The sequence below is a fragment of the Vigna radiata genome, chromosome 6 (genome assembly GCF_000741045.1).
Source record: "Vigna radiata var. radiata cultivar VC1973A chromosome 6, Vradiata_ver6, whole genome shotgun sequence".
NCBI lineage: Eukaryota > Viridiplantae > Streptophyta > Magnoliopsida > Fabales > Fabaceae > Vigna > Vigna radiata.
In genome coordinates this window covers 30189258-30207561 of record NC_028356.1, presented here as the reverse complement: position 1 = coordinate 30207561, position 18304 = coordinate 30189258, and the positions used below count along the sequence as shown (strand labels likewise).

Here is an 18304-nt window from a genome sequence, read left to right as displayed (position 1 = left end):
TCCCCTAGCGGTTAAAAAACAGAAGAAAAAAATAAACAGAAAATTAAAAATCGAAATTATTGGGAATTTCAATTTCGGGGATTCTATTAGGGTTTCGAATCCATAAGTCATTCTCAAACCCTAATCTGCCAATTCGCACTGGTGATCTTCTATGTCTGTGGGAAGAGTCGATTGTTTTGTGGCATTCGGGATCAGGTTAGTAAATTTTCTGATAATTGTTTTTTTTTTTTTCGGTGTTAAAACTTTCCATGCTTTTTCTGTGTGTTTTTTTGATGCAATAACGCAATGCATGGGGAGTTTGGTATATTGAATTTAGGTTTGTGTTGGTTGTGGGATTTTTTGTGATACCTTTGTGGTTTTGGCGTTTCAGATCCAAGGAAAAGGGCCAGATATGTATGATGACATGTGACAATTAGGGGTATTTTGGTGTGGGCGTTTGTTATGTTGATTTGCCATGGAAAGCAGAACAGAGAACTCCAATGGCACTACAGTTCCCAAGCAATCAAAATCTCTGGATCTTAAAAGTCTATATAAATCACAATTGTCTCTAAAAACTTCAAAAAAGAACATAAAGAGGATTAACAGTAGTATTGGGGATGGTGATGAGAAGAGGAATAGAAAGAAGGCTAAAAGAGAAGTCTCTTTAAGTAGCTTAGAAAATGGTGATGGTAGCAGTGAGTTGAAGTTAGGGGTCAGTCAGAGATTTAATAGTAGTGTGTCAAATAAAGTTTCATTTGGAGTTTGTGGTGATGATTTTCACATTCCCAAGAGGAAGAGGAGTTTTATGCGGAAGAAAAAATCAGAGCCTGGTCAAGCATTAAATTTGGTGGAGCATCCCGATTGTAGAAGTGGCTATGTCCATCCTGTGCCAAATTTAGGTAGTGATGATGATTTGGGCAGTGGGGTTGAATCTTTCAAGACTAAGCATAAGAAAGAATTTGATGAATTTAATAAGGAAAATAGGAATAGTGATTCAAATTCAGTTCAAAATTTTAAGGAGAATGGGGATTGTGCATCTCATTCTCTTGTAAATATTGATGGTGGTGATTCTTCTTTGACAAAGTCACGAAGTAAGAATAGGAAACGTAAGACTTCAGCTTTAGATACAACTAAGGTTTCGAAGGAGGTTGAACCTTTGGTTTCGAGTTGTAAAATATCTGATGATTTGCAAGAAGATGAAGAGGAAAATCTTGAGGAGAATGCAGCTAGGATGCTATCTTCAAGGTTTGATCCAAGCTGTACTGGATTTTCGACCAAAGGTTCAAACGGTTTGTCATTTTTTCAATCTTCTAGTCAAAGTATTGTTAACCGTGATTTGAAGTTTCAATCAGGTTCAGAATCTGCATCAGCTGATACTGATGGCAGAGTTTTGAGGCCTAGGAAACAATATAAAAGCAAAGGTAATTCCAGGAAGAGGCGCCATTTTTATGAAATTCTTTTAGGTGATGTAGATGTATACTGGGTACTGAATCGGAGAATTAAAATTTTTTGGCCTTTAGACCAGAGATGGTATTATGGCCTTGTGGATGATTACGATGAAGGAAGCAAGCTTTACCATATCAAATATGATGATCGGGATGTAGAATGGGTTAATCTACATACTGAGAGATTTAAACTCTTGTTACTTCGTAGTGAAGTTCCAGGAAATGCAAAAGGTGAAAGAGCTTTTGCAAAACGTAGAAGTTCTGATCAACAGAAGGGTAGCAAATCCAGAAAAGAAAGGCAAAGAACAGAACACAATACTGAGAATGATCACCATGGTGGGAGCAGTATGGACTCAGAACCTATAATTTCATGGTTGGCTCGATCTTCTCATCGGTTTATATCTTCTTTTCAAGGCACTAAGAAACAGAAAACTTCTGTTACACTTCCAAGCACAACGTCATCATTCTTATATGACGAACCTGCCACAACAAAGGGACAATTATGTAAGCCTTCTTTGAAGGGTGTTGAAAATAATTTATTCAGTGATTATGGATCACAGGATAAATTAAGTGATGATTTTAGGATGAAGTCTTCATTGCAAAGTGCCACTTGCAATAAAGATGTAAAACAGCCTATTGTCTATTTCAGAAGGCGAATTCGAAAGCCAGCTCTAATACCCTCTCATATCCATGAAGAAAAGCATGCTATTAGAAGTGTATCTGGTTCTGTTTCCCTTGACCATATGTTTGGGGTTGAGAATATGAAGAATTCAAGTGATGACATGGATGAAGTTGAGGGCCCATTGTGCTTCACTTACAAGGCAGGAGTATCAAAAGTTTTTTGGGACATGGAATCATTGTTCAGATTTGGCTTAAATTTTCCAATGTGTTTCATGTTGAATAATCATTTTGAATCTGAAAATTTGTGGTTGCTTTATCCCCTTTTTTTGCTCCAGTATGGTACAGTTATGACCAAGTGGCCTAGAGTTTGTTTGGAGATGCTTTTTGTTGATAATGTGCTTGGGTTGAGATTTCTATTATTTGAAGGCTGCTTGAACATGGCTGTAGCCTTTGTCTTTTTTGTCCTTAGGGTATTTCACCAACCTGCCAGCCGAGGGAAGTATGTTGACTTGCAATTTCCATGTACATCTATTGGATTCAAGTTTTCTGGTCTTCATGTGATTAAGAAGCCGCTTGTTTTTGAGTTCTATAATTTCTCTGGAGTGAATAATTCTAAGTGGACGGACTTAGATTCAAAGCTTAAGAGGCATTGCCTTCTGAGTAAGAAGCTCCATCTTTCTGAATGCACATATGATAACATCCAGGCACTTCAAAATGGATCAAGTGGGTTGTCCACAACTTCTGTCAGTGGGTCCTCCGCAGTCAAGGTACTGGCTCCCCTTTTTCCTTTATATCTTGATGGGTAACTTCATCTTTAACCCTCATTTTAAGATTTATTTGTCATGTTTAATGCTTGTTACTGTAATTCAGCATTGTATATCAAATCTTCCAAAAGTCACTGTAAGTTAGCTTATTTTGGGTTTTGTTGTGAATCAAATCTTGCAACTTCTGCATGAACAGGTCATGCACAGGGGGAGGCCAGGGATTAACATCATGGGTATTTCCAAAGTGTCTACTCAAGCTGATATTCATCAGTATTCTGATGTTGGTGACAGGAAACTTCCTCCATTTACACTTTCTTTTGCTGCAGCACCTACATTTTTTCTTTCTTTCCATCTCAAGTTGCTGATGGAGCAGTCTGCAACTCATATTAGCTTTTCTGATCACACACCAGAATTTGATCAGGAAGACCCTAGTTTGGGGACCAATGGATGTACCAGCACCAATGGTTGCTCAAACAGGAATTCTGAAATTATCCCGAGGAAAGATATTGAGATCTTGTCCAATGGTGCTGCAGGTGATGGAGGGTCTTGTAATGACTCAGATCACCCCTTTACCTTCAATTATCAAATTCCCTCTCAAGAGTACCAGAACATTGGTCCTAGCAGTTTTGGTACTTCCAATTCTCATCGTTCCGAGAGGCTCGACACAACTCACTTACCTGAATGGCAATCACACCATATGGAGCAAGAGTTAGGCTCTTTACCTTTGAGTTCTTTAATTCATCAAGATAAGGATGATGATTGTTCTCATTCTTTTATTGGTGATCTCAGTATCCAAATTCCAGTTGATCAATTTGAGAAACCTGGTGGTGATGGTGATGGTGATTTACGTGATGCTGAACACTCTCCTGATATCTCTTGGAATGGAGGCGTCATGCCAAGCTCTAATTTAACTGCACTTAGAAGTTCTTGGTATCGGAACCCGAATAGTTCCTCATTATTGAGATTTCAGTCTCATGTGTGGTCTGATGGAAAGGCTGATTCACTTTACAATGATTTTAACAGTGGACCTAAGAAACCACGCACACAAGTATCATACTCAGTGCCTTCTGCTGGTTATGAATTCAGTTCAAGGCAGAGAAACCATCATCAGAAAGGGCTTCCTCACAAACGAATTAGAAAAGCCAGTGAGAAGAAGTCATCAGATGTTAGGGTCCCTGAAAAGAATTTTGAATGCTTATCTTGTGGTGCAAATGTCTTGATTACTCTTGGTGATAAGGGTTGGAGAGAATCTGGGGCCCATATTGTACTAGAGCTGTTTGACCACAATGAGTGGAGACTTTCTGTGAAACTTTTAGGAATTACTCGGTATTCATACAAAGCACATCAGTTTTTGCAGCCTGGATCAACAAATCGATACACACATGCAATGATGTGGAAAGGAGGGAAGGATTGGATCTTGGAATTTCCTGATAGGAGTCAGTGGACTCTTTTCAAGGAGATGCATGAGGAATGCTACAACCGTAACATCCGGGCTGCTTCAGTTAAAAATATACCTATTCCTGGTGTTCGTTTGATAGAAGAAAATGATGATAATGGATGTGAGGCAACTTTTGTTCGGAGCTTTATGTACTTCCAACAGGTTGAAACAGATGTTGAGATGGCTCTGGATCCATCCCGTGTTTTGTATGACATGGACAGCGAAGATGAGCGATGGATTGCCAATGCTCAAAATTCTGTAAAAGATAACAGTGACTCGAGTTGGATTTCAGAGGAGATGTTTGAGAAGACATTGGACATGTTTGAAAAGGTGGCATATACTAAGAAGCGTGACCAGTTTACTTCTAATGAGATAGAGGAACTCACGGTTGATGTTGGGCCTTTGTCTATTGTCAAAATCATATATGATCATTGGCAGGAGAGAAGGAAGAAGAGTGGAATGGCTTTAATACGGCAATTTCAGGTAATGTTCAAATCACGTTTCTTGTTTTTATTATAATTTTATATTTTAGGAATATGTCTCTGTCGCCATATATTTGATGAATTTATGTGAAAGACATGCTGGTTTTGCTGATATAGTAGTTGGAGAGGAGTAATATATATTGTAATGGATTGATATATTTTTTCTTACACTTGAAATATTATGGCTATCTATTTCTCGAGTCCTTTCCAATAGGGCAAGTTTCCGAGCCTCTGAATAATGATGCATGTTATTTGTTGTTCCACTTACTATTTTCTACACTTTTAAATTTCATTTTATGGCTTCCAGGTGAAAACTCTCCTACTACCTATTTGGATTTCTTACCTACTGTTTGATATTTATTTAATTTGCAAATATTGGGTAATTTTTTTATGCTGTATTAATGCTGCCACATAATAAAACATGTTAGGAGAGAGTGATTTCATACAACATTTCTTGGATACAACTTCAGAGAATTTATTTCAATTGCTAAGGTAGAATAAGGGAAGGGGGACAATTTTATGTTTGATTTGTTAAAAGCATATGATTTGTCCGTTTTACCATGGCATTTCTCAACATGGCCTGTTTTCCTCTATACCTAATATGTATGCTTTGTTATTAATATGCCTGAAATTTCATCTCTGAATTATGTACTTTTCAGCCCCCTCTATGGGAAAGGTATCAGAAACAAGTGAGAGAGTGGGAGGTAGCCATGACAAAGAACAATACCCATTCCAATGCATGTGTGGACAAGGTTACAACTTTGGAGAAACCGGCCATGTTTGCTTTCTGTATGAAGCCTAGGGGTCTGGAATCCGTGAACAAGGGATTGAAGCATCGATCCCAAAAGAAGATTTCAGTATCTGGGCACGCAAACAGTAATCTAGATCAGGATGGCTTCCGTGAGTATTTGATTTACAAGCTTGGTTCTACATTTTCTAAACAAAATATTAACATTCAGCTTAACATGTAATTGTTTTGATCTCAGGAAGAAGATATAACGCCTTACCTTTTGGCGATGAAAAGTTCCTATACCAAGGCCATTATTACGATTCTTTTGATGAATCACCATTGCCTCTTACCTCACCAAGGATGTTCGTACCACGTGATGCTGGCAGCTTGAAATACCATCCTACCAGTAAAGGATCGGGTTACAGAAATCATGTCCCAAAATTTCACCAGTCTAGATATGATGTGCCTCATAACAGGCATCACCTGCTTGCTGGCCCCAAGAGGCAAGGTATTGAACAGTTGGATACTTCTGTCCTTGAGGAGTTAAGGCTACGAGATGCCGTGGCTGAGGCTCGTATTAAACGGCACATGGCTAAGTTGAAGAGAGATAGGGCTAAAAGATTGCTATATAAAGCAGATGTAGCAATTCACAAGTCCATTACAGCTCTAATGATTGCAGAAGCAATGAATGCTTCTTTGGACTCACTTGGTGAAATTAAAGCTTCGGAGTACTAATCTGGCAAATCACATGGCCTTTGGTTTCTTGGTCAAGAGTTGTGGCCTTTCTTTCCATTATTCGGGTGTTCAATAGAGAACTCAAATTCACGAGAATCGGGTTCAGAGTAACTGTAGCACTGATCTGCATGAATAGGTCTATGAAGTTTTGACTGCCTACCTATATTTGTACAGATTCCCTCCCCCTTCTCAGTTTCAAACATTCAATATAAAAATAGAAATCGGCCAATAATACAACACCACTTTGAATTGCAAGTAGTACTGTTTCCTTCATAGGTTTGAGATAATAGTGGAGTAGTGCATGTCCCGTAGTTGATCCTTCCATTCAGTTTTTACCACTACAACTGCTACATGCTGTGCTTATAAATACTGGAAAACACATTATTCAATTAGAAGTTTACAATTATAGAAATTGGTCAGTAATTCCTTGTAGATACGATATTGTACTAATTGTTTTTGAAAACTATAAGACCTTGGCACACTTGCTAAGCAAAAAGATTAATTATGCCACAATTTCGTCAAGTTTTCTAGTCTCATTATCGGGAACTACAATGCCACTTTGTATACATGTTTATAAATTATCAATTTTGAATGTTTTAATTATAATCTCATAACTCTAGGAAAAACCACTAGGAAAAATGTGCAAAGACAAGAATGAAAAAAACCTAGAGTTGCATCAAACTTCCACTTAAAAAAATAACAATGCAGAAAGAAAAATCCACCCAGATAGACCTTGAGAGATTATGCCACACAACAAGGTCTCCAAAACTTCTCCAACATTGTTGCTCCTCCCATTACTAAGACAATGAAGATGAAACAAGTTTTTCTTAGGGTAATTCTTGCTCATCCATTTGTTAGAATAGGTAATGAATACCCATACATATATTTGTCAACATTCTATGGGCTATGCGTACAATGGAAATTCCACTTGGTAAAGAAGTTGCATATTTTAGGCCTTTTTCAGTTTTTCTAACTCGAAAAGTCAGTCTAGTTACAATCTCACCTATATAAGAGCTTTAACTGAAGCATTGTTTAAGAAAAAAATTCTTTAACAATTTCTTTCCTCCATCTACATAACGTTTAGGGAAAGGACCATGAGTCATTTTGTGAAGTTTGATTGTGATTCAAATCTCTACTTAGAAAATATCCAAATCATGGATTTGAAAACATGACCAACTTAGAATATTTTGCAATGGTTTGAAGTTTGGATCAAAGATGATATTAGATGAAGCTACAAGAGGAACTATTATGTTAGTTGATGTTGAGCAAAAGGTAAGTACTAATTATTATTTTTAAGATTAAATGTCATTTTGATGCAAAATTGAAATTTTTTTATATTTGAAACTTTGATACAATTTAGTTTTTAACCTTAAAAAATAATAAATATATTCCTTTTAACCCAATTAGGTTAACTTTTTATTCATATTAAATATATTTTAAGATGACATTTGAATTGTTTACATTGTTTTAATAAGTTTGAGCTCAAATGTTAGTATGAAACATCTTTTAAAAGTTCCAAAAAATTAATGTCATTAGCTTAAAAAAACTATATCAATTTATTTTTTAAAGTTTTCGGAACCAAAATATATCAAAGTTTAGAATAAAAATGAATTCCAATTTCTCATCCAAGTTTAGAAACTAAAAACATATTTAACAATTATTTTTATCATACATTTACATACAAATATATATATATATATATATATATATATATATATATATATATTAAATAATCATTTTTATCTTTTGAAATATTATAATAATAATATAAAATAACGTACTAAAAGTAAACTATAAACATATCAGAAAATTATAATGTTTAAATACAATATTATTGATTAAACAAAATGAGATAGGATACCAAGGCCAAAACATATCTTCATTTTATTGACAATTATCTTATCTTCTTAATTCTTCACATATAATATAATTATGTTGTTTCTTTTTCCTCTCTCACCCTTCTCATACTATGTTAAATTAGATTTTAAATGGTCTTTTAGATTGTGATTGATTGAAGAGCCACATGATATAATTCATATTAGAGATATGATATAATTGAACTACGATATGCATTGATATGTTAATGATTAAAAGTAGTGTATAATACTTGTTTGTTCTTTCTTTTTATAATGATTGTTTATTGATTGGTTCCCTTTCTTCAATTTTTTTTTTTTTAATTATAAGTGACAATAAAGAATGCTATTGTTCTCAATCAATCTCATGAAGAAATTGAAAAATGGTAAGTAGGAGTGATGGATATACTTTTTGTAGTAGAGAACCCATAAGACTAGTCAACAAAATAATATATCTATATTGGGCAACAACTATACTACTCTAAACAATTTTTAAGAATACTTATTATATTTCCTTAAGATTTTTAAATAATTGATATATTTTATGCATTATAGAAATATTTTATCATTTAAAATATAATTTATTTTATGATGGAACTTTTTATTACGTTTCTTTTTTAATTATTCAAAGTAAAAGTAGCTTTAGTTTTGTGTGAAGTTAGTATGTATTTTAGTGTAAAAATAAAAAAAAAATTGTGTAAGTACATCATTGAAGTTTTTTTTTACATTATTATAAATTATATACTTAAATTATACAAGAAGAAAAAAAAAGATACATAATTAAATTCCTCCATACAGGTGAATGAATAAATAATGAATTATGTTTAATTTGAATATAAATGTTCAAGTTAAGATAAAATGAAGTGATTTTCGTATGCTCGAAAGACCCTACCACAAAAGATGAGTAGTTGATCTCGCATGTTTAAATCCTCAAATTTGGACCAGATAAAGACGAAGGTTATTTGGTCAGCTATGAATAAAGACTGAATAACCGGTCTTAGGAATAAGATACTTTTTAAGAGATGTTAAGAATCAAGGTTAAGGGTATCAATTAGTGTAGTGAGACTCAATTGAAAAAATTATAAATAGAAATAAAAGGTAAGAGTTAGGTCATCATATTTATTGTGAATTTAAATCAGAGTATCTTTGACAGGTATCTTCGATTGGTTTGGAATGTTGACAAAAGAGAACTTGAACTAAAGACAAATACTTTTACCTGTGTGGATAAGGAGTAAAAGTGTAAAAGTGTGTTTTGTGGAATTACTTGACACTACACCCGAAATAGATGCATAAAAAAAATAAAAATAAAAATCCAGATACTATATTAGGAATACCAAAATATGCATGACGGTGATATGAGTAATATTTTTAAATGTTTTAATAAAGTCTTAGTCTTAGTACTATGAATATGAATATGAAAAATATTTTTAAGTAAAAAATCTAACTTTTCTAATATGAATATTAATTATTAATTAAGTCTAAAATACTCTATATTAAGTTAATGGTTAAAAAATAGAAATTAGTGAAATAGTAAGACCTATATATTATTATAAATGAAGTTTGGTTCATTGATAAAAAAAGCTAAATAAAAATTGAAATTACCATCATTATCGGCAATTTTCTCTCCTTTACTTAAATAACAAAATTTTCTGACATACAATCCCTAACTTCTCAAGTTTCTGAGATTTGTATTGAGATCAATTTTCATTACCGTCAGGCTACTTGTTTCTTATTCGGATCAGCGTATGTTCTCTCTAAAACCTTCCATTTTTCTTATAATATTATTGTTGTGAAATGCAACACAATATGATATATAATCGATTTGTAAGATACATTATTTACACTTTCAATTATGATAATTTACAAGATAAGGATAGTTTGCCAATTATGCAGATCATGCATGTTACAAGAAATTTGACATGATATATGAAGAAATTGTTATGTAAATCTAATATTTTGCATTTGATACATATAATATTGTATCAACTTTGCCTATAAAAGACAATCATTTGGGAATCATGTTAAAAAAAATGACTTAATCATAGTTTGATAAACATGTTATAAAATGTTCGAATCTATTGAGATGTTTTTACAGCTAGAAAGCTAATTATGTTTTTTCACATATAAAATTTTCTACATAGTTGCCTAGACACTTCAAAGGTAAGAGTTTAATTTTGACATGACAATGCAAATTATTTTTCTTTCTGTTATTGTTTAAAAGAATGTAATTTGCCTTTGCAGCTATATACCAACAACAATTAATGATGCTTTGTCACATTATTATTTATTGTTATACTATTTATATAGTTCATATTTCATGGTCACCACATTCAAGTTAAAATATATTGTTAAATATTAGAACTTTTATGTAACATCATTAAATTTAACTTTGCTTCCTATCATTAGAAAATGAGAAAAAAAAATCCACAGTTTTATTTTTGACACCACTCTAAAAAGCCTCTTATTGTTTGCACTCCAAAAATTATATGCAAAATTGTTTTCACTTGTCATGATTTAAATGTATCTATGTGTATATAAATCCTTGACCAGCCTTTCTTTTATACTATGTGGACTTTGTTTGCACTTCAAAAATTATATGCAAAGTTGTTTTCAATTGTTATAATTTGACCAAAATAACTTTTTTATTGTTGTGAAGGTTTTGAGCAGTTCAAAATGAGAAGCCAGAAAACAGAAGAAGAAAGGATTGAAAAAATAATTCGAAGTCTTTTAAAACTTCCAGAAAATAAAAGATGCATCAACTGCAATCTTTTGGTATGAAACTACACTTGGATTGTTACTGAAAATTTACTATTAACTATTCTTATAAAAGATGCATGCAATATTTCTATATGACACTATCTAACATAACATTGACTATTCTTATGAATCAGGGACCACAATATGTATGCACAACTTTCTCCACATTTGTATGCACAAACTGCAGTGGGATACAGTAAGCATATAGACAAACAGTTTTTTGATATTGAGAACAAAATTAAGCTTTGATATTTTATCATTATTGTTCATAGTTATTTCTTTGTACTTAGTCTGCTGTATGATGAATTACAGTCGAGAGTTTACTCACAGAGTAAAATCTGTCTCAATGGCTAAATTTAGTCCAGAAGAAGTCTCTGCTCTTCAAGCTGGTGGAAATGAGGTATATATGCATGCATAACCATGCTGTTTTCTGCTCAAATTTCAAGCCACTCATAATTTAGCAATAAACACATAACATAATACTCCATGCACAGAGAGCAAATCAGATTTATCTTAAAGAATGGGATCCTCTTCGCAATTCTAAGCCAGATCCCAGGTTCTGCATCTTTTATACAATGGAAGTTACTAAATTTTTTTCACTTTCCTTTCTTATCTTCTTAAAAAATAACTAGCCATCCATGATATGTAATATTATTTGGATAATGATACTTTGATAACATTGTTTTGACAACATTTTAACATCATCTACGTGTCATTCTCTGACTGGTCCAAAATTACTCCAAAATCAATAAGAGAATGACACATAGACGGTGTTAAAATGTTGTCAAAGTATCATTATCCTTATTATTTATATAGAACATTATCAATAAGTGTTTAAATATGATATATATCCTCATAATTCCACATGTAGCATCACTTGTAATTCAAATCTTTGCTTCCAGTAATGTACAGAAACTCCGAGAATTCATCAAGTGTGTGTATGTGGAAAGAAGATACACTGGAGAAAGTGGCACTAGCAATCTTTCTAGAATTAGATTGGTAACTTTTGTGCAGTCTTCCACATGATATTATCATGACTTTAGCAACAGAAAAGATGACTGAAAATGAGTTCATTTTGGTGTGTTTTTTAGAGTGAGAAGGAGCCTAATGCAAGTAAGAGAAGTAGTTCATTTCGTTTAGAGTTCAGAACTCCACATTCAAGTCCTGGTCCTTATCCAAAAAGTGATGACAAGAATTTGAGATATTTATATGATGAAAGCAGAAGTCCTAAATATGCTCAAAAGTATTCAAGGAATGGTGGCCATATCAGAAGTCCTATACAAATTGAAGTTGTTGATGACAGGTACAAAGATGATGAACGTAGAAATAGAAGACTTGCAAATATAGAAGCAAAGCTAAAGAAAACTTCAAGTGATGATCTGAAGAAAGTGGAAACTGTTGCAGCTCCTTTGCCTGAAGTATCAAAGGAGAAAGCTCAACCCCTACAAGTAGGTCAACCTCCTCAAACACAGTTTTATGAACTTATATTACCACTAACTCTGAATCCTTGAAAATTTTGAATTTGATAGATCAAACCTCCTGGTGGCAAGGGTTCTGTTGAGGAAAAACCATCTAAGCAAAATAATAATAATAATAATCCAGAAACACCACCACCACCACCACCTATATCACAACAATCAAATGAAAATAACTGGGCCATGTTTGATGCCTCAACAGAGGACAATGTTCCTAAAACTCCACCAAACACAAGTACCACTGATCTTTCCACAGGAAAAGCACCATCAGCAAAAAATCCTATAGACCTTTTACTTTCTGAATTGTCAGGTCCTATGACACCAGTGACTGGTGGCATGTCACCTGTTCCAAGCAGTGCCAATAATGATCCAACAGCTACAACAGTACAAAATGCTATTGATTGGAACTTTCCACCTACTTCAGCAGGGAAAACAACTGCATCATCCAACAATACCAACAATACTAGTGTTTGGCCATCCACATCCACTGAACCAGCACAAACTTCTAATGAAGTTCCTCCACATACTGAAGTTTTACATCAACATAATCCATCAAGCATGCAGTATCTTCCATCTGCATCAGTAGCTTTTAGTTCAACTGCACAACCAACAAACTCTCCAGTCATAGATGTAGCTTCAAATAATAAGGTGAGACATGCCCTATGCCTTCTTGATATAGTGGATACCATTCTTTCAAGTCTATGTTTGGAGATTCACATTGACCAGAGATAAAACGAGTCTATAATAAATAAGTGGGTGTAAACTTCACTTTATACTAAATAAATCAGTTTTATGAGATTGATTTAGGTTTAAAATTCATTTCTTAACATTATGGAAATAACATTATCAATTGAACTTTTTAGTTTAATATACTGAAATGTTTAGAAGAAGCTTGTCAACATTGTCATGGTATATATGAGAGACTTTAGTTACGTATTACTCATCTTGTTCTTTACTTTGATTACACACAGCCATCAGTAACTCCAAGTGAAAAAGATCCTTCATGGTCTTTTACCGAACTACCATCTCAAACTACCTCAAAACCCACTCAAGAAACCAAATCTGATGTTGGCTTGCAGCCTAGTAAAGTGGAAACTAAGGCTAGTGGAAGACAAGAAATTCCAGAGGTAACAGATGTAGCCATCGGTCCTAAGTTTCTTTGTTTTTAAGATGAAAAAACAACTGGATTAATAAATAATTTCTTTGCAGAACCTTTTTACACCAAGCTATTTATCTAGGCCAGCACCCCTTCCAAATTGGCAGAATGTTCAACCTTCTGGCATGGGATATGGCTTGCAGTATTATCATAATGCTTTGGTACCATTCTATGCAACTCATTACTAACTTTATCTCATCTCTTGGTTTAGATACTCATTGGTTATTGATTGATTGATTGATTGATATGGTGTTTCATTTACAGCCTCCCTCAGCCCTTTCAAATTCACCAATGTCCATCAACCCCTTTGAATTAACTGATGTGAGAAATATAACCCATGTCTCATCGGTATGTACAACATTAAACTGATATAACTTTCTAAGAATTTTCAATTCTTAACTGTTCTAGCTTTCTTATTTATTTTAGCTTGTCTGTAAAATCAAACCTGAAACTTAGGATGCAATTCAAAGCATAGAGTGAGTGAGAAATAACTCACAAGTTGGAAAAAGAGAACAGATTTTATGCAACTAGGAGCCACTTAAATGCATACAAGTTTAGCTGAAACTCAAACCATGTCTCATCTTAATATATCCTTTTGAAGAAGTATAATTCAAGATTCACCATTTAGGAGCATTTTGGTTCTGTCTTGCATTTATGGAGATTCATTAATATATAATGCCTGTCATGCTGAAATGTTTATGGATAATTCTATCTTTAAATTTTCATCTTTGAATGAAGCCAAAATCTTGTTTTAACTTTCCAAGACTTGTGGTATTTGTCTATATATAGCTTCCTTCTATGGCTTCTGTGCCTGGTGCACCACAAGCTCTATCATCTCCCAGAACAGCATTGATGCATACTGCAAGCCTGGGGTCTTTGGTGTCTCAGTCTCCAAGTTATACATCCCCAGTTATGGGTACATATCTTGTCTTCCATTTCCTTTGAACATTTTTATTTCTTGATCTATTGTCATGATTTTGTTTTTTCACTCTTCTAAGGTATGTACTTTGATCAAGTTGATAACAAGGAGCAACCCACTAGGTAAATCCTACTCATAGTATTATTTTGAATTACTTATAGTATAGTCACTTCATTATATGTTGAGAAAATCTCGCTGCACTCATCATACCGTGACTCACACAAATAATTTTACTCTTTAATTGTGAGTTATTTTTATTAAATTTTGGCAACCTTTAAACAGGTACAAATTGGGTCTTGGACCAATTACAAGTAATAAAAACTGACAATAAAATATCAACTTATCTAAAAAATAAAATCTCCTTATTCTATCGAAAAATAATATTCTACCTAATAAACACAAAATCATAACTACCTATTCCTCTTTTATCTCTATCAAATCAAACCAAATATTACTATACCCAAACCTAATAAAATAATAAATGTCTAAAATTTAAGTTTCTCCCAACATTATAAGCTATGAAAAATACTATGAAGATAGATTTCATTTATTAGATATAAAACATGTTATTTCTTTCATTAGAAATAGGAAAAAGTATGTTCACTATTTGAGATTTGACAGCTAATGCAAAGATGATATTCTCATTTGAAAATGTCAACACACTTGTAATTATAACTGCAATTTAATATTTTGTAGACCTCAAAGAGTTGAGAGCTTCAATGGTGACATAACTTCTTTTGGATCTATAGACCCCCTTCAACATTCAAATAGATCATTCCAGACCTGCAAAAGTTCAATTTCTCTTTCCAATACAAGAGCAAACCCATTTGACTAATTTAACCCATTTGCCACACTGCCAAAACCTTCTACCTTATGTCAACAACAAAAATTTCAGAAGGATTATGATCCTGTCATTCTTGTGCCAAGTTCACTTAGTTTCCTTTGTAAATTGTAATGTAAATATAAAAGCACACATATTCCCAAGTGGATGCAGAAAAGTTTACACATCGCAGGGCTGCTAATTAACTGATTTAACCATACAATGTATTTATTGTAATTACATGTAAATTTTTACAACTCTCTTGTACATAACAATACAAGTCAAATATTATTTTCTTTGAGTGTAAACCTTAGCAATGTTTATTTGATTTCCATGTTAGTTATTACTAGTAGTTAAATGTTCTGTCCAAATTAGCAAAAACCCTTATATTCATATTTTTAGAACATAATACAACTTTCTTTGAAAAAGAAACTATGTTTTCTGTCTAAGGTTAATATACTTCAGTCAACAATGTCTCTTATACAATGGCTTCAAGTGCAATTGATGTCTATCACTCTTGAAACGTTAACTAGTATAGAATATTATAAAAGTTTGAATACTTTTTATATTTTTGCTTTTATATCGATATGAAAACTGATATAAAAAATCTTTATTAACTGGTATAACAAACTTTTCTGCTATAAGACTTATAATTGTGTATAGTTCTTGCAAATGGAACTATATGACAAGCATAACAATTTTTCATTCCAATGTCAAGTCTAAGAACTATATCTTTTGCTTGGTAAGATGAATTGTTTTATTATATAGTGTCTGAATTTTGTTGAAGTAAATGTGATTTCCTACATTTCAGATTCTCTTAGTAAGTTTTGTTTGATGCCTACTTTTGTGTTTCTCTATAATTTGTATTGAGAATGCTTCATATGATTGGTAGAGATTGTAATGCTTATCTTTTTAGTTTTACAACCTATATAGTGAGGAAATAGTATTCTTTTCTTTTGACTAAAAAAACAAAAATAACCATTATAGAGACAAGGACTGGCACTGCAAAATCTGTAGTTCCTCCCTATATGATACTCTATCATGGCCATGATTGAAATTCAAATTCAACATTGACACCTAATTATTGTATTTAGCCATAGTGATTTATAGATCAACTACAACTGCTTTTCTTTAAATAACTTGTCAACTACTTTTGATGACTTTCTTTTTCACCTTTTTCAACAAAGCAACCATTTTGATTTCCTAGTAATGGTTCTTTTGAACTTGACCCAAGCTAAAATTGAAGGAGCTTCTGAATTGATCTTTTGTTATTCAACCTAAATCATGTCCTTCAAAAACTTTAGGATAATCATTGGTTCCTTTATGTTTAAGGTCACATTACGGTGTGAATGGGAATAAAAATTGAGAATGGAGTCAAGTAAGTTACCTTTAAAATATAGGTAATTGTGAAGAAGAGAATATGCTTTAGGAGAATCCACTTTAACATTGGCAAAGATTTTAACCTTTTCAACCTCTTGGCCTTTGGGTAAGGATAGAGCAAAAATTTTCATTAAAAACTTGCAATTGATTGGCAAAAGATGAATGTGGCATGAGAACAATAAGAGGACCAACCATGGTTTACTCCTATAAGTGGCTCTAATGGATCCTATCATGTGATATTTTTTTCCACTAAAACCTCAACCCTTTATGAAAAATGAGAGAGAGAAAATAAATTATAATAAGAAGAGACAAGAGATTTTGGTTTGTTTAATGTCTAGCTACACAAATAATTACACTTAAAGGTAGATTTAATGATAATTATATATTTCAATACTATCATAACACCATTATTACTTCTGAAATTTAACTATAGTGTCACATGTACGTATTGACAATTATATCCCATTACATTTATTGTGAAGTAAAATTCACCCCCTTATTAACTATTTCAATAATTTTATAATAGTATAACAAATACATACAACTAGGATGGTAAAAAAAATCTACGACGGATACCTGTAAATAAAATTCACCACGGATAATTGATACACGTGAATATTTACTATCTGTTACTTATAAACAGGTTGGTGTGGATATTATATTATCTTATCTCTATTATATGTTACCCACAAAAAATAAAAATAATAATTTGATTTATATTTTTTTATTAAATTTAATTTAAAATAAAATTAATTTGTATTTTATTAGATTAAATTTAATTAAAATTAAATTTTAGTTTATATTTTATTTATATTAAATTATATAATTTTTGTAATTTTATTTAAATTTTATTTTAAAATGTATAAAATATATATTTTTTAATATTTGTGAGTATTCATGAGTATCCAGATTTTAAAATATCCGTAAATTTTTTAAAAATGGATACCCGGTAACAAATGGATTACGGATAAGCATTATTCATACCTGACCCATCCTATTATCATCCTATAGATAATTGTATTGGTCAACTTATTCCTAATCACATGGAGAGCGAAAGTCACCATTATATTTAAATAATTTGACAATGATATTAATAATTTATCACATATTTAATATTTTTAAATTGACCAAAATATATCTTTAAATGGAAAGAAATATCACATAAAATAGTCATTGGTTAACACAATACATTACACTAATGAAAATCTTACAAAATATATTTTTACATCACATAAGCTATAAGTGACAGTGACTTTCATATTGTTTTTTTCTTTTTAATTTGAAAACATTAATTGATATATGATCAAGATATTACATAAGTTCCAATGAATCAATGTAGTATTTGGATATTATACTAGCTATAAGTATACATAGACGTGTCAAATAGGCCCCTATAATAGGCCTTGGCTCTAGCCCATGTGGATTAGGGCCAAAAAAGTCCACAGGACCAAAAAAACCTTTTATTAAAAAAGCCTCTAGGGTTAAAAAGCTCCAAAGTTTTGTGGGTCAGGACCAATCCATGGGCTTTCTTTTTTACAAAAAAAATTAAATATTCAACAATAAATTGCATTTTTACAGAGAAAAGAAACACTTATATTAAGTGTTATAACTTGAAAAATTTAAATTATGAAGTACACAAACTCAATCAGAGAAAAAGCTATCAACTTATATAGCAGCCAGAATCACAAACAGTAAAGAATAATTGTCAAAAAAAACTTGAATGTGAAGATTGGTGGCAGTGTTTATTTTA

At 32.3% G+C, this 18304-nt stretch overlaps 2 protein-coding genes across 3 annotated transcripts; both read left to right on the top strand.

The window, feature by feature from the left end:
* On the top strand, positions 1-6731 carry LOC106765033. 2 transcript variants are annotated; one of them, XM_022782428.1, is made up of 6 exons: positions 1-195; positions 371-2812; positions 3006-3517; positions 3599-4730; positions 5389-5629; positions 5716-6731. In XM_022782428.1, exons 2-6 carry the CDS (start codon positions 455-457, stop codon positions 6192-6194), a joined length of 4722 nt encoding a protein of 1573 aa, XP_022638149.1. In that variant the 5' UTR covers positions 1-195; positions 371-454; the 3' UTR covers positions 6195-6731. The 2 variants fall into 2 exon arrangements, with proteins under 2 accessions (XP_022638149.1, XP_014505007.1); XM_014649521.2 differs by having other exon boundaries at positions 3006-4730.
* Positions 6732-12462: 5731 nt separating this feature from the next.
* On the top strand, positions 12463-14380 carry LOC106763686 (mucin-5AC-like). The gene is made up of 5 exons (XM_022782225.1): positions 12463-12927; positions 13251-13406; positions 13489-13596; positions 13700-13783; positions 14225-14380. Exons 1-5 carry the CDS (start codon positions 12463-12465, stop codon positions 14378-14380), a joined length of 969 nt encoding a protein of 322 aa, XP_022637946.1.
* The last annotated feature ends 3924 nt before the right edge of the window (positions 14381-18304 follow it).

What these genes read in the sequence shown, in the direction of transcription:
- LOC106765033 (XM_014649521.2), top strand. Translation starts at nt 455, where the DNA reads ATGGAAAGCAGAACAGAGAACTCCAATGGCACTACAGTTCCCAAGCAA. An exon ending in GTGGGTCCTCCGCAGTCAAG is followed by an intron (nt 2,813 to 3,005) that starts GTACTGGCTCCC and finishes CTGCATGAACAG; the next exon opens with GTCATGCACAGGGGGAGGCC. An exon ending in TCTAGATCAGGATGGCTTCC is followed by an intron (nt 5,630 to 5,715) that starts GTGAGTATTTGA and finishes TTTTGATCTCAG; the next exon opens with GAAGAAGATATAACGCCTTA.
- LOC106763686 (XM_022782225.1), top strand. Translation starts at nt 12,463, where the DNA reads ATGTTTGATGCCTCAACAGAGGACAATGTTCCTAAAACTCCACCAAAC. An exon ending in GAAGACAAGAAATTCCAGAG is followed by an intron (nt 13,407 to 13,488) that starts GTAACAGATGTA and finishes ATTTCTTTGCAG; the next exon opens with AACCTTTTTACACCAAGCTA. An exon ending in ATATAACCCATGTCTCATCG is followed by an intron (nt 13,784 to 14,224) that starts GTATGTACAACA and finishes GTCTATATATAG; the next exon opens with CTTCCTTCTATGGCTTCTGT.